Source organism: Sander lucioperca, chromosome 8 (assembly GCF_008315115.2).
Source record: "Sander lucioperca isolate FBNREF2018 chromosome 8, SLUC_FBN_1.2, whole genome shotgun sequence".
In the NCBI taxonomy this organism is placed as follows: Eukaryota; Metazoa; Chordata; class Actinopteri; order Perciformes; family Percidae; genus Sander; species Sander lucioperca.
The window spans coordinates 18778511-18794643 of record NC_050180.1 but is presented as its reverse complement, the minus strand read 5'-3'; the positions used below and the strand labels follow the sequence as shown (position 1 = coordinate 18794643).

Genomic DNA, 16133 nt, shown 5'->3' with positions numbered 1-16133 from the left:
CGGACTTCACCTGTCTTTCTCTCTCTCTTAGGTGAGTCAGTTGTACCTGAGCTCCACTGGTCGTCTGTGCTCCTCTCTGCCACCTCACATCTTCTCCTCAGCAGAAAGAGCTTACCACATGATGCTGCAGGAGAGACGCCCGCAGTGTTTCATCTTGAGGTACACCCACTTCCTTCAGCACTCAAACGCACACTCTCACAAACACTGAACTCTGTGCCTCGGGATTATTAGACAAAAATATCACAGAGCGAAATAATTGTGTGAATAAAAGTGACATTCAGCTGCCCACCTAATTTGTCTACACACCTGTTAAACACTCCCTGAGAGATTAATAGCTCTCAGCCTGAGCTGAGCTGTGGACCTGTTTAACGTTCATGTAGAGATGGAGATTTGCTGTGAGCTTTGCACCGTCTTGCTCTTTGTCCTCGGTTGGATGGAGGCAGCTCCCTGATTGCAATTAAATCCTGTTCCGGCTCTCCAGTGACATTCCCACTGAGTTGTAACCAATCTGGCAGAGAGTTAATGCGCCCTGGCCACAGGCTATCCATCTCACTCACACACAAACAAACACACACACACACACACACACACACACACACACACACACACACACACACACACACACACACACACACACACACACACACACACACACACACACACACACACAGACACTCGCTAGGATGTTGGACCATGCATTCTCACGTACAGTACACACAGCTTTTTCCTTCTGTCTTTCCCTACTGCACTTTATTCCTCCTTTTGCTTGTTTCTCTTTCATTCAAGCTTTATGTTTCACTCAGTATGTACTTGCACATGAACAAAACACACACACACACACACACACACACACACACACACACACACACACACACACACACACACACACACACGTTTACAGGCAATCGGCAGCCATGATCCCCCGAGGCTAGTGCTCGAACTAAATGCCCTTGAAATCTAATATAAACTAAATGAAAAGACAGTGGAAAGGCCTTTGGACTTTGCACTCAGCAGGGCTGTTAGGAAATATAGTAACACACACACACACACACAGACAAACAGTGCACCACAGCACACTGCGATCATTAGTGAGGGCTTCTGACCTTCTGAAGCCATCTGCTTGGTGTTACTATGCCGGTCTCAACTCTCTGCATGTCGGTGAGTGTCAGAGCATGTACTGTATAGGTACCTTATGTCAGATTAAATATCTACTCAACAGCAAATTAAAAACAGGCGTCCACTGCCAAATAAGTTGTGGCTATAACAGTGTGTGGAAAGTAGTGATCAATGGAGCAATGTTAGTTCTGTCAGAAAGAAGGAATAGATTGTGAATTTGATGGGTGCGGGTCCCTGAAGGGGTAAAATCAGGTGGGTAGAGAAATTTTACTGAGGTGACAGATGTTGGAAACACTCTGATGACTAATGCATAACACCTATTCTTCTAACACACACAGATGCTAGATTTTTGTACTGTAAAATAAGATATACCTTTATGTATCCAGATGGAAATTGTTGTGCAGCTGTTGCAGTACAAAGTAGGAAAGAGTGCAAGTATAAAGAGTGAAATATAAAATATCATTGAAGATGCAAATTATTACATTGTGATTTTTTTTTTTTACCCCACAGTCACAGCAAGGAAAATCTGTTTCTATGTTCATATGGGCTATTGTTTTAAAACAGACATGAAACAATGTGAACCAGGTAAAACAATAATAACATCACCTAAGGCAGGAATTACATTAAATCAGTATTTTTTCTCTCTAGTGGTGAAAGTGGTTCTGGGAAAACGGAGGCCTGTAAGCACATAGTGAGACACCTGACAGCCCGCTCCAGTCCCAAAGGCTTTGCGCTGGAGCCCAGAATGAAACACGTAAGTCTGGACCTCTTTTATTTTACACTTCAAGCTGTCGTCGGGTGTCCCGGAGGCTTATATGGCTAAGGAACGTAATGTAACCGCAGTGTCCCGGGCATGATACTTGAATCCTTTGTTGCTGACATGCCATTCTGTGTTACCTTTGGATTTGCAAAAAAGGCAAAACGCTAAAGAAATTATCTCGTAGTAGACATCTGTGCTGTTTTTTATTTCAAATTCCATGCTCTACACAATCAGCACAATCCTCATCGAGAAACTTATGAATATTTGTGTGTTCTTCAAAGCGGGACTGTGACTGAATCTTTCATCTTTTCTCCCTTTGTCTATACTGTGCTTATTGTTCCTTCACCAATGTCATCTCTGTGATCAAAAATCAGATAGCACACACTGTTCATAGCTGTGTACATGTACTGTATACTGCTGTTCTTCTGTTGCTGTCCTGCGGGGAGAATAGATGTATGGATAAGTACACCAGAGTATTAGGCTTTACTCGTTGTCTTTTCCTTTCTGCTTGATAGCTGTTCATTTGTCAAAGACAGCATTTGAGCTTTCAGACCTTGTGTTTGATTGCATCATCAAGATTTCCATTAAGATGACTCTATCTCCTACAATGTTGTTTCTTTAAGACAGAGTCATTTGCAGCAGAGAAAATTGTTTGGGCAGTCCATCTTTCTTACACTTTATAGCCTAATGGAGGGAGTATTGATTTAAAAAAAGAAACAATAGTAGAGTACAATAGGACGTCAAATACCCATATCCTCTCAATGGCACATTTTCCAGTAAATCATAAAATAGATAATGACCAGTGATTTTGTATAGAAACTTATACTCAAGGCAAGGTCAGAATTTAGTATCCTCCCTCGTATTGTATATGAAAGAAAGTAGTACTGCTTCTCGTTGTTTCCCCGTTGTGTAGTTGTGATTCAGATTGTGACATGTTCATGATGTTTAACACATGATTTACTGCTCTGCACTCAGACTATCAGTTGGGTATCAAAGCAGTGTGTATCCTGGGATTGTAAGTGCTGTGTTCTGATGAAGTCATTGCTACATAGTTGATATCTGGGTCATCTCGCTCTGATAATCTTAGGGCACAAAAAATACACATAATGGATGCATATTGACATCTAGTGGTAGAAAGTGGAATGGGAGCAGAACTCCTTTTGATTCAGGTTTTGAAATCTGAATTGTTGATTTCATTATTTTGGAAAAGAAAAATATATATACATACTCTGTCATTCTAAAGGATATTCCAACTCACACTGGTTACATTTCCTTTGGTTTGGTTACTTATGCAGGTTAACTGTATTCTGGAGGCCTTCGGTCATGCCAAGACTCTGAAGAACAACAACTCAAGCCGCTTTATCAAGCTGTTGACCATCCAATACTGTGACAAGCGGAGGACACTGCTCAGAGGTAACCTACATTTCTGTCAGTGAAAAGTGATTGTTAGTGAGCTTTACTTTCACTTTTAAAAATATATTGTCTGTATTTCCCATGAGAGACAGGAGTAGGATGAAAGGCTAAGATTTCAAAACATTTTACTTAATTCTTTAAAATGTCTGTATCCAGATGCAGCTTTGATATGCCTGACATGAAATATTTATGGCCAAGATAACTGAACAAATAGTCATTGTTTTCACAGTCTGGATCACTACTTTATGACTACATCACTATGATATGATGATAGTATAGAGTTCTTAGACATACACCAAACAAGGTTCACAATATATCAAACGCACAGTACCACTCTATGATGATGTCGTTTGCTGTGGGATCAGGTGTACAGTAATGAAACACCAGCAGGGGGCAGTAAAAGCCCACAAGTCTAATGTTTTTATCTATATCTACAGATATTGTCCTCCATTTTTTTTCAGCCCTACTGACCTTATTTTACCCCGGTTAATTTGATCAGTGAGCGCTGGCCATTGAACAATGGCCACAGAATAAATGTTCAGTACTGTAAATGTAATTTACACGTGTGTTAAATGTGTTTAAGCCCGTGTGTACGCCCACATGCTGGAGAAGTCTCGTTTGGTCCACCTGTCTCCTCACCAACAGAGCTTCAGCATCTTCTATCTGATGGCTGAAGGCCTGTCGCCTGAAGAGAACAGCGCACTTTACCTCAACAATGTCCTGGCTCATAGGTACGTGCTGTCAGATGCCGTAGGTATATCGACAGTTCATAAAATCACTGGTGAAAGCAGTATGGGTGCTGGTTGGTGATCCCACCCACAAGATTCACTTCAGATGAATGACTCTTTAAAGTTTGGACATTTTCTGAATAATTTTAAAGCCTTAACTTGCTCACATGTAGTACATGCTGTAAACAAGCTGCTTAGTTTAATCCAACACTGATGATATAATACATTCATATTTGATATCCTTAGAGAGTGTGTGTGTCTGCGCATGCATGCATCCATGAGTGTATCAACTTTTAACATCCGTGTGTGTGTGTGTGTGTGTGTGTGTGTGTGTGTGTGTGTGTGTGTGTGTGTTCACATACTGTATATATGAATGTGCATTTCTTGCTTTTACCAGATTTTTATTAGTGTTTGTTGTTGCACATCACTACTCATGTGTGCTCTTACAGTGTAATTGTGGGTTACTCTTACTATTCTGCTATCCTGAAGCCTGGATAGCTCTGTTTTGGAGCCTGAGAAGTACGCTAGCCCCTAAGAAAGCCCCTCTGGCATCGCAACTCATTGTGTCTCCATGTGTCTTTGCCGGATGTGCGTGATGCAGTTCTGCAGATTTTAAACCCTGTTGTTTCTTTCCCTTCCTTCCCAAACACAGCTCTCTGCATAGTGTGACTGGGACTGTGACTCTGCCTAAAACAACCTCATAAATCTTTTGGTTCTAGATCTCTCTCATCCAAAAATATGCTCATAAATTCCTGCAGAGCACATGTGTAGATGTTTGGAACCAATGCACCTGTACACTGATCATAGGACACACCTTGTCCTCTATATTTATTTTGTTTTTGTGGTTATCTGAAATATTGGTCCACATTGTCCCATCTTTCTGTCCCTACTCCAGGTATCTTAGTGGAGGACTTCCAGGGGAGAACCCACCAGTAGCTACGGCCTCCACCCAGAGCAGGGAACGCCTCACAGCAGTCAAACAAGCCCTGCGAGCCTTGGGCTTTAACAAGCAGGTATCGATTGGCACTGCATGCGGCTCCTGTTGAGCATTATTATTCAAAGTTTATTGACAGCAAATGATTCAAAGTGTTGAGGTCACAGACCCTGAAGTATGAGGTCATTGATGAGATCTTACCACGGATTTTTGCTGGCACAAATTGAGTCTGTAAGCATGTCTCTGAGTCCTGGGCTGGATCCTCCAAAGGATCTGACTCCTTATGGAGAGCAAAACTAATGGCTCATTCTATGGGCTTTTGTTCAATTTGTAAAATCAAATATTTCAAAATGTATGTTGTTCCAGTAAAACATGGTAAATAATAACAAAGTCACAAGTAATTTCCAAGTTAACAAGGATTCCTTTTGCTTCATTAAAGAATTGACCACTGCATAATGGATTGTGGGATACTAAGGGATGCAAAGGACACAACAGCGTGTCCTCCCAGTTCAGGCACAAGAAGCATTTGAAATGATATAGGCATCACCTGTCTGTAATGACATATTTGGCCGAAATGTTTGGATATCTTAGAAATGTTTCAATTATCTATCTAAAGACCAGATAAAATGTGTGACCAAATGCATAAGACAAGGACTTTGATGTGTGCTGCAGTGTGTGGTACAGTCCGTTCTGTGTACACCACCAGCCGTGTTGCCAGCCCATTATCAGGATCTATTCTTAGATTCCCAGTCAGCATCTGTCAGCAGTGAGTGACCACTATCTCACCTTTTAATCCAGCAACAGTCAATACACGCAGGCAAGGCTTTAAGGACAGAGGAATAGAGCGTTAGATAGTCTTATATCAGAGGGTACTAGTGTCCGCTGGATAAGAGAGAGAGTCCAGGGGACCTAAGGAGTGGGGGAGTAGGAGTGGAAGTGATAGACCACCCATTGGTCTCTGTCTAAGTCTAATCAGGGGAGGAATCCCAGTCCAGACCCAAAGGTCAATCGTCATTAACGCTCCCTAACGCTCCTTTTCTCTCCCTTCTCCAGAGGGAGGGGGGGATCTGTCTGTGTATAGAGTGTCAGACAGAGACTAATGCTTGTGTTTATCTCCCAGATATCAGCTCCAATATCCTGCCTTGAGAGAGTGCATACGCAGACATATTCACACACACACACACACACACACACAAGTACACACCCTCAAAGTCGAACATCCCCCTCTCTGAGATTCTGAGCACTGGGTAATGGGGTATTCCATTAAGCGTCCTCTACTCAAGGGCAGAGAGGAAGGGGAAGTGGGACGGAGGAAGAGAAGTGTGTGAATGAAGGGAGGAGGATTGATGCATCATAAAAAAACATTGGATTTTCTATTTGTACATTTATTTACTTATAGGATTTGTTGACATACAATACATGTCATATAATCTCTCTTTCTGTCGGTCTTCTTTCTCTGTTACTTCGTCTTCTTTCCACGTCTCTTTCTCCTCTCTCTGCTAGGAGGTGGATTCTGTGTTTATGCTGCTATCTGCTGTGCTCCATATTGGGGACCTACGTTTTACTGCATTGACAGATGCCGATACAGCCTTCCCTTCTGACCTGCAGCAGCTGGACAGAGGTCAGTGCCCCCCATCACATGCCTAGGCCACATGCCACATTTCCACCCTGTGTGGAGGTGGGTAAGGTGGGGTGCATCACACCCACTCATCTTGTTTACCTTGTCGTCATTGCTACTCCCTTCCTCTCTCCCTTGGAGTTCTGCTTGGCAGCTTGCCAGCACTAGCTAAAGGCCAGACAGTCACCTGTTTGGTAAGCCATGTTTTCTGCCAAAACGTAACCACAGTGAGGAGAGATCCCTCTTTAACACACACTTAACTGCTATTGGTGTTGGTGTTTTCTCTCTTTCTCTGTCTCCCTCAAAATGCAACCGTTACATTTGCTCCTGTGACCCCTGACCTGAGTGAGATGGTAAACAAATGACATCAGCGCCTGGATGGGAAAGAGCCAGTCGATGGCTAGTGATCTCAGCAAAGGGTTTCTGTCACCTGTTTCTACTGCTTGTTTATGGGTTCTGCTCAGAAATCCACTGATGACTTGATGCTGACAGCTCTGCTGATTGATTAAGTAGGAATGATTTGAAGCACCGCTCAGCTCGTTGCTGGCAGCATGATGTCATCATCAGAATAGGGAAGAGCAGATTTAGTTCTGGGATGTTATCAGCGCTACCATTCTGACATCCTCACATTAATGCTGTTTATTTGATGTTTTTCATCCTGTCATCACGTTACTGTCAGTTATTCTGCCTGTTTTTTTCTGTCTCTTCCTCTTCCGATCTTCCTCTGCACAGTTGCTGGATTGTTGCAGGTGTGCTCCAATGACTTAAGCACTGCCCTCACCTCTGACGTCCAATACTTCAAAGGTATCCACTCACCAGCCTTCGCCATCCCTTGATCCTCCCTATTCCACACAGATAAGCAGATTCACTCAGTCACAATGGTTATCAACATATTCATCTTTTTTGCAGAGACATGTAGAGGAATGACAAACACGGTTGAAGTTAGAAATAGAGCTAATAAGGTGTAGCTACTTACATTCCAAAAGCAGCATGTCTTCATTAGCGTAAGATAAGTCTAATGTCTCTAATGTGTGCCTATAGTAGGTGACTACTAGAGGATGGATACCCAAACCGAGCCGGGCCGGGTTCGGACAGATATTTAGAAATGATGTTCGGGTTTGGGTCGGGCTCGGTCACATCAGCGCGATAAGGCATTGAACATTTTAAATTTAAAAAAGCTCATTATGTAGGTGCGCGCCTGTGTTAACGTGCGCTTGTTGCTCCGTGTGCACTGATGCGCTCATCTGTTGACATTTCCGAATGCCTTCCTACAGTTGCTTAATAAAAGCGGGCTTTCCACACAAACAAACGTGTATCATTAGTATGAGAAAAAAAACGAGATTTTAACTGTGTCGGGCTCGGGTCTCCTCCATCTCCATCTTCGTCCGCTTATCCGGTGTCGGGTCGCGGGGGGAGCAGCTCCAGCAGGGGACCCCAAACTTCCCTTTCCCGAGCCACATTAACCAGCTCCAACTGGGGGATCCCGAGGCGTTCCCAGGCCAGGTTGGAGATATAATCCCTCCACCTAGTCCTGGGTCTTCCCCGAGGCCTCCTCCCAGCTGGACGTGCCTGGAACGCCTCCCTAGGGAGGCGCCCAGGGGGCATCCTTACCAGATGCCCGAACCACCTCAACTGGCTCCTTTCGACGCGAAGGAGCAGCGGCTCTACTCCGAGCTCCTCACGGATGACTGAGCTTCTTACCCTATCTCTAAGGGAGACGCCAGCCACCCTCCTGAGGAAACCCATTTTGGCCGCTTGTACCCTGGATCTTGTTCTTTCGGTCATGACCCAGCCTTCATGACCATAGGTGAGGGTAGGAACGAAAACTGACCGGTAGATCGAGAGCTTTGCCTTCTGGCTCAGCTCTCTTTTCGTCACAACGGTGCGATAAGGGCTCGGGTTGGGCTCGGACATAAATATCTTAATGTCTCCGGGAACCATCACCTAAGGAGCCGGAACTGGTGCGGGAGGTGGAGCGCTACTGGTTAGATCTGGTGGGGCTTACCTCTACGCACAGTCTCGGTTCTGGAACCATACTCCTGGATAGGGATTGGACTATTTTCTTCTCCGGAGTTGCCCAGGGTGTGAGGCGCCGGGCGGGTGTGGGGATACTCACAAGCCCCCGGCTGAGCGCCGCTACGTTGGAGTTTACCCCGGTGGACGAGAGCGTCGCTTCCCTACGCCTGCGGGTTGTGGGGGGGAAATCTTTTCGTGCATCCCTGTGGAGGCTGGGGGCATTGAACCCGAGTGGACAATGTTCAAAGTTTCCATTGCTGAAACTGCAGCGAGGAGCTGTGGTCTTAGGGTCTTAGGTGCCTCAAGGGGCGGTAACCCACGAACACCGTGGTGGACACCGGTGGTCAGGGAAGCCGTCCGACTGAAGAAGGAGTCTTTCCGGGATATGTTATCCCAGAGGACTCCGGAGGCAGTTGCAAGGTACCGAAGGGCCCGAAGGACTGCAGCCTCTGCCGTGAAAGAGGCAAAGCAGTGGGTGTGGGAGAAGTTTGGAGAAGACATGGAGAAGGACTTTTTGGTCGGCACCAAGGTGCTTCTGGAAAACCGTTCGCCACCTCAGGAGGAGGAAGCGGGGAACCATCCAAGCTGTGTACAGTAAGGATGGGACGCTGTTGACCTCGACTGAGGAGGTAATAGGGCGGTGGAAGGAGCACTTTGAGGAACTCCTGAATCCGACTAATACGCCCTCTATGTTAGAGGCAGACCTGGAGGATGATGGGGGATTGTTGTCAATTTCCCAGGCAGAAGTCACTGATGTAGTCAAACAACTCCACAGTGGCAAAGCCCCAGGGATTGATGAGATCCATGCAGAAATGCTCAAGGCTCTGGGTGTGAGGGGCTGTCTTGGTTGACACGCCTCTTCAACATTACGTGGAAGTCTGGGACGGTGCCTAAGGAGTGGCAGACCGGGGTGGTGGTCCCCCTTTTCAAAAAGGGGGACCGGAGGGTGTCTGCCAATTACAGGGGTATCACACTTCTCAGCCTCCCCGGTAAAGTCTACTCCAAGGTGCTGGAAAGGAGGGTTTGGCCGATAGTCAAACCTCGGATTGAAGAGGAACAATGTGGATTCTGTCCTGGTCGTGGAACAATGGACCAGATCTTTACTCTCGCAAGGATCCTGGAGGGAGCCTGGGAGTATGCCCAACCGGTCTACGTGTATTTCGTGGATTTGGAGAAGGCATATGACCGGGTCCCACGGGAGATACTGTGGGAGGTGCTGTGGGAGTATGGGGTGAGGGGGTCTCTTCTCAGGGCCATCCAATCTCTGTACGATCAAAGCGAGAGCTGTGTCCGGGTTCTCGGCAGTAAGTCAGACTTGTTTCAGGTGAGGGTTGGCCTCTGCCAGGGCTTCGCTTTGTCACCAATCCTGTTTGTAATATTTATGGACAGGATATCGACACGTAGTCGGGGTGGAGAGGGGTTGCAGTTCGGTGGGCTGGGGATCTCATCGCTGCTTTTTGCGGATGATGTGGTCCTGATGGCATCATCGGCCTGTGACCTTCAGCACTCACTGGATCGGTTCACAGCCGAGTGTGAAGCGGCTGGGATGAGGATCAGCACCTCTAAATCTGAGGCCATGGTTCTCAGCAGGAAACCGATGGAGTGCCTTCTCCAGGTAGGGAATGAGTCCTTACCCCAAGTGAAGGAGTTCAAATACCTTGGTGGGCTCGGGTCAGGCTCGGACATAAATATCTTAGTGCCTGTCGGGCTCAGGCCGGGTTCGGTTATTGCTCTGTCGGACGCGGGCCGGGCTCGGACAGAAAAATGGCCCGATCCGCACTCTAGTGACTACCTCAGTGTTTTGGGAATTAGGTGTTCCAAATTGAAGGAAGGAAAGATGGAAAAAAATCACATTGAATGAATTTTTTGTGAAATAAAATAGCTCCAGATGGGTAACAGAAAGACGTTTTGACTATCACTGTGCTATCAACCAAATGGTCAAGAAACTGTGTTTCCATGTCCCTTTTCTCTCAGGTGACGTGATCACTCGGCGCCACACAGTGGAGATGTCAGAGCAGTACAGAGACCAGCTTGCGAAGGCAATCTATGGACGCCTCTTCAGTTATCTGGTCAACAGTACCAACGACTACCTACAGGGACAGGACGACAGCATTGGGTATAGCTGTGTGTGTGTGTGTGTGTGTGTGTGTGTGTGTGTGTGTGTGTGTGTGTGTGTGTGTGTGTGTGTGTGTGTGTGCGCGTGCGTGCGCTATGTCCTTTTTTTTATTAGTGTTAACCGGCAAAATAATTTCTTAGGAAGCCTTGGCCGTTTGTGACTGTTATTACAAACACCACCGATGTAGTGTATATGTCATCACATAAGAGCAGTCTCTCATTCAGGGCCTCTGGAGTGACAACACTGGTATTGTGACATGACACATACTGTAGAGCGTAAGTTTGTAAAAGTTTACATTTCATGACATGCATGAATAGGCATGTACACTGAAATGTAAAATACTGAACAACAAGGTAGAGATGGAGGACACACCCAAGGTTAATGTGAAGGTCTCGCAAACACAAACTTAAATGCACACACACACACACACACACACACACACACACACACACACACACACACACACACACACACACACACACACACGCACACACACACTTGTAGGTGAAGGCCAGTGGGATCCTTGGTGTTGTTGATGTAGTGAAGTCTTATCACACTCAGATAACTGGTGCTCCATCTTCTGGAATGTGTTTGTGCTTTGCCTTGTTTAAACACCAACCACATAACATAATAAATGTGTCAACAACACTACTCACTACTGGCACACCCCCTTCAGATGTGTTATTGCACACACACACACACACACACACACACACACACAAAACATGATAATTCCCGTCAGAGTGACACAAGCAAGCAAACAAGTTCTCATGTTGATCCTGGAGTGACAATGGTGTAACATAATAAATATGCTGTCTTATCTGTTAATTTCTTCCAGTGATCCTGCCTTGGAAATTGGGATCTTGGACATCTTTGGGTTTGAAGAATGTCAGAGGAATGGATTTGAGCAGGTGGGAAGATGCTTACTTTTATTAGATTTCAGTCAACCCCAAAAAATCGCATCTATGTTCTGTTGCTTTTCCCTTTAAGCCAACAGATTACTTCTTCTAATCAAGCCAAATGCATTCATGACATTCCACTGTAGTTTCAAACGGATCTTAATCAAATTGTAAAAATATTTGGGACTGTTATCTATTTAAGACCGTACATTTTAGTCTGTAATTGTAATGAATGAGATGAGGTCTGTGGCTGACTGTGGCGTGATTTTCAGCTGTCCTCATATGAACTCACAGCTGACACAATGGCTGCTCTGTGTGTGTGTGTGTGTGTGTGTGTGTGTGTGTGTGTGTGTGTGTGTGTGTGTGTGTGTGTGTGTGTGTGTGTGTGTGTGTGTGTGTGTGTGTGTGTTTTAGGGTGTAATTCATAGTGCTTATTCCTGTTTCTCAGGGCTTACGTTTCCTCCCTGTGGATCTCCCAATCTCCTTCCAGCCTTTATTAAGGCCAGTGGGTGTTTGTCTTGGCGTGTGTGTGTGTGTGTGTGTGTGTGTGTGTGTGTGTGTGTGTGTGTGTGTGTGTGTGTGTGTATGTGTTATGTGACTTTGGTTTTCGTGTGTATGTGGCACTACATATGTCAGTGGTCTTAGTCTTCCCCTGGATGTTCTCTAATCCAAGTGGAAGCGAGGAAATTGCGTGACCTTTCTTCTTTGGTTCTCATAGAGTGCAAGTGTCAACAGGTAAGAGAGGGAAAGAGGCTAACTAACATTTTTAAGTAAAATCATTGAAAAAGCGTTTCTTCAGCAACTCAACCGTTTCTTGTCACTAAACAACAGTTTTGATGCCTTCCAGTTGGGTTTTCGACCACACCACAGCACTGAGACGGCTCTTGTTAAAGTCTTTAATGACATCCACTTAAACACAGACAGTGGCAAAACTACAGTCTTAGTATTACTCAGTGCTGCATTTGATACGGTCGACCATGACATATTACTAGACCGATTAGAAAACTGGGTTGGCATTTCTGGCTCAGTACTAAAGTGGTTTGAATCCTATTTAAAGAATAGGGACTACTTTGTGTCTATAGGTAATTATACATCTGAGCATACAAACATGGAGTTCCCCAAGGCTCAGTTCTGGGGCCTCTTCTGTTTAACATCTACATGCTTCCACTGGCTCAGATTATGGAAAACAACAAAATAAGTTACCATAGTTATGCGGATGACACACAAATTTACATAACCTTATCGCCAGAGGACTATAGTCCAAAACAACAACTGAATATGTGCATTGAACAAATTAATGACTGGATGTGCCAGAACCTTCTTAAATTAAATGAAGAAAAAACTGAGGTGGTTGTTTTTGGCGCAAAAGAGGAACAATTAAAAGTCAGCACTCAGCTTCAAACGATAATGTTAAAAACAACAGACAAAGCCAGAAAACTTGGTGTAGTCATGGACTCAGACCTGAATTTTAACAGCCACATTAAGACAATTACAAAGTCAACCTATTACCACCTAAAAAATATATCAAGGGTTAAAGGACTTACAGTGAGGAAAATAAGTATTTGAACACCCTGCTATTTTGCAAGTTCTCCCACTTAGAAATCATGGAGGGGTCTGAAATTGTCATCGTAGGTGCATGTCCACTGTGAGAGACATAATCAAAAAGAAAAAAATCCAGAAATCACAATGTATGATTTTTTAACTATTTATTTGTATGATACAGCTGCAAATAAGTATTTGAACACCTGAGAAAATCAATGTTAATATTTGCTACAGTAGCCTTTGTTTGCAATTACAGAGGTCAAACGTTTCCTGTAGTTTTTCACCAGGTTTGCACACACTGCAGGAGGGATTTTGGCCCACTCCTCCACACAGATCTTCTCTAGATCAGTCAGGTTTCTGGGCTGTCGCTGAGAAACACGGAGTTTGAGCTCCCTCCAAAGATTCTCTATTGGGTTTAGGTCTGGAGACTGGCTAGGCCACGCCAGAACCTTGATATGCTTCTTACAGAGCCACTCCTTGGTTATCCTGGCTGTGTGCTTCGGGTCATTGTCATGTTGGAAGACCCAGCCTCGACCCATCTTCAATGCTCTAACTGAGGGAAGGAGGTTGTTCCCCAAAATCTCGCAATACATGGCCCCGGTCATCCTCTCCTTAATACAGTGCAGTCGCCCTGTCCCATGTGCAGAAAAACACCCCCAAAGCATGATGATACCACCCCCATGCTTCACAGTAGGGATGGTGTTCTTGGGATGGTACTCATCATTCTTCTTCCTCCAAACACGGTTAGTGGAATTATGACCAAAAAGTTCTATTTTGGTCTCATCTGACCACATGACTTTCTCCCATGACTCCTCTGGATCATCCAAATGGTCATTGGCAAACTTAAGACGGGCCTTGACATGTGCTGGTTTAAGCAGGGGAACCTTCCGTGCCATGCATGATTTCAAACCATGACGTCTTAGTGTATTACCAACAGTAACCTTGGAAACGGTGGTCCCAGCTCTTTTCAGGTCATTGACCAGCTCCTCCCGTGTAGTTCTGGGCTGATTTCTCACCTTTCTTAGGATCATTGAGATCCCACGAGGTGAGATCTTGCATGGAGCCCCAGTCCGAGGGAGATTGACAGTCATGTTTAGCTTCTTCCATTTTGTAATGATTGCTCCAACAGTGGACCTTTTTTCACCAAGCTGCTTGGTAATTTCCCCGTAGCCCTTTCCAGCCTTGTGGAGGTGTACAATTTTGTCTCTAGTGTCTTTGGACAGCTCTTTGGTCTTGGCCATGTTAGTAGTTGGATTCTTACTAATTGTATGGGGTGGACAGGTGTCTTTATGCAGCTAATGACCTCAAATAGGTGCATCTAATTTAGGATAATAAATGTGTGGAGGTGGACATTTTAAAGGCAGACTAACAGGTCTTTGAGGGTCAGAATTCTAGCTGATAGACAGGTGTTCAAATACTTATTTGCAGCTGTATCATACAAATAAATAGTTTAAAAATCATATATTGTGATTTCTGGATTTTTTTTTTTAGATTATGTCTCTCACAGTGGACATGCACCTACGATGACAATTTCAGACCCCTCCATGATTTCTAAGTGGGAGAACTTGCAAAATAGCAGGGTGTTCAAATACTTATTTTCCTCACTGTATGTCTCAGCAGGATTTGGAAAAAACTTGTCCATGCTTTTATCTTCAGTAGACTTGACTACTGTAACGGGGTCTTTACAGGTCTCCCTAAAAAATCAATCAGACAGCTGCAGCTGATTCAGAACGCTGCTGCTCGAGTTCTCACTAACACCAAGAAAGTGGATCACATCACTCCAGTTCTGAAGTCTCTACACTGGCTTCCAGTGCCTCAAAGAATTGATTTCAAAATACTTTTGCTGGTTTATAAATCACTAAACGGTTTAGGGCCAAAATACATTTCTGATCTGCTGCTACACTATGACCCACCCAGACCTCTTAGGTCGTCTGGGACAGGTCTGCTTGTTGTCCCCAGAGTCAGAACTAAACAGGGGGAAGCAGCGTTTAGTTTTTATGCTCCACCTATCTGGAACAAACTCCCAGAAAACTGCAGGTCTGCTGCAACTCTGTTCTTTTAAATCAAGGCTGAAGACCTATCTTTTTGATGTTGCCTTTCTTTAAATAACTGTTTTCTTATACTTATACTGTTGACACTGTATGACAATCTATATAAGCATACAAAGAGAAATTCCTATTTTATCTGCTTTTATATATTTAACTGTTTTTACTGCTCTTTAATGTTTAATTTCTTATACTGCACTGTAACTTTTATTCTCGTATTTTATCTGTTTTTAATTTTTTAATCTGTTTTCATGTAAAGCACTTTGAATTGCCCTGTTGCTGAATTGTACTATGCAAATAAAGCTGCCTTGCCTTGCCTTAACAAAACGAGAAAGAAAAGAGAGACTATCTCTGGCTGGCCTCTCCTTCAGACATCTTCTCCATTGTTGCTGCTGAGCTGCCCAAAATCCCACACATTACCTTACACCCACAGATGAGAAGAGGAGAAGCAAGGTCTGGAAACTCGATGTTCTCTTACAGTAGATGTGGTACATCAGTGACAGACTAGCCCTCCCACTCTGACATGTTTGTACACACATGCAGACACGTACACAAGCATTAGGGCTTGTTAATTAGAGCTGTGTTTGTCAGGGGTGTGTTGTACCTGCTCAGCACTTTGCTAATGAGCTAACTCAATCAACCACCTGCTGGGACTAAGCCTTTAATATACTAGACTAGCTTGAAGACAAAGAATAGACAAACACTGATGAAGAAAACAGCACAGCACACCACAGCACATCAACGGGTTGTGAGAGAAAATGTGTGTCATGGCACTGATCCAATCGCATGACAGTGCCCAAAGAGAAAAAACTAATGCATGTTTATTCATTTCCAATGCAGTATGCCAAAAATACCAGGATGTCCTGCATTCGGTCGGATTTTGCAGTGTGCAAGCCAGCATGCTTTTCTGGCTATTCTGCCCCACAATTCTTTGCAGAGTCTATAT

At 44.5% G+C, this 16133-nt stretch overlaps 1 protein-coding gene across 7 annotated transcripts in view; it reads left to right on the top strand.

The window, feature by feature from the left end:
* myo16 (myosin XVI) overlaps nt 1-16133 on the top strand; it is a 136539-nt gene that overhangs the window by 81161 nt on the left and 39245 nt on the right. For all 7 annotated transcript variants that reach the window (XR_004104241.2, XM_031295252.2, XM_031295242.2 and 4 more), the window contains exons 13-21: nt 32-159; nt 1765-1870; nt 3172-3289; nt 3873-4020; nt 4913-5030; nt 6455-6572; nt 7302-7373; nt 10560-10701; nt 11540-11612. Coding sequence is in view for 6 of the 7 variants with exons in the window: in XM_031295252.2 (XP_031151112.1) it covers nt 32-159; nt 1765-1870; nt 3172-3289; nt 3873-4020; nt 4913-5030; nt 6455-6572; nt 7302-7373; nt 10560-10701; nt 11540-11612 (1023 nt within the window). In the remaining variant the exon portion in view is untranslated. The remainder of the gene's footprint in view (nt 1-31; nt 160-1764; nt 1871-3171; nt 3290-3872; nt 4021-4912; nt 5031-6454; nt 6573-7301; nt 7374-10559; nt 10702-11539; nt 11613-16133) is intronic.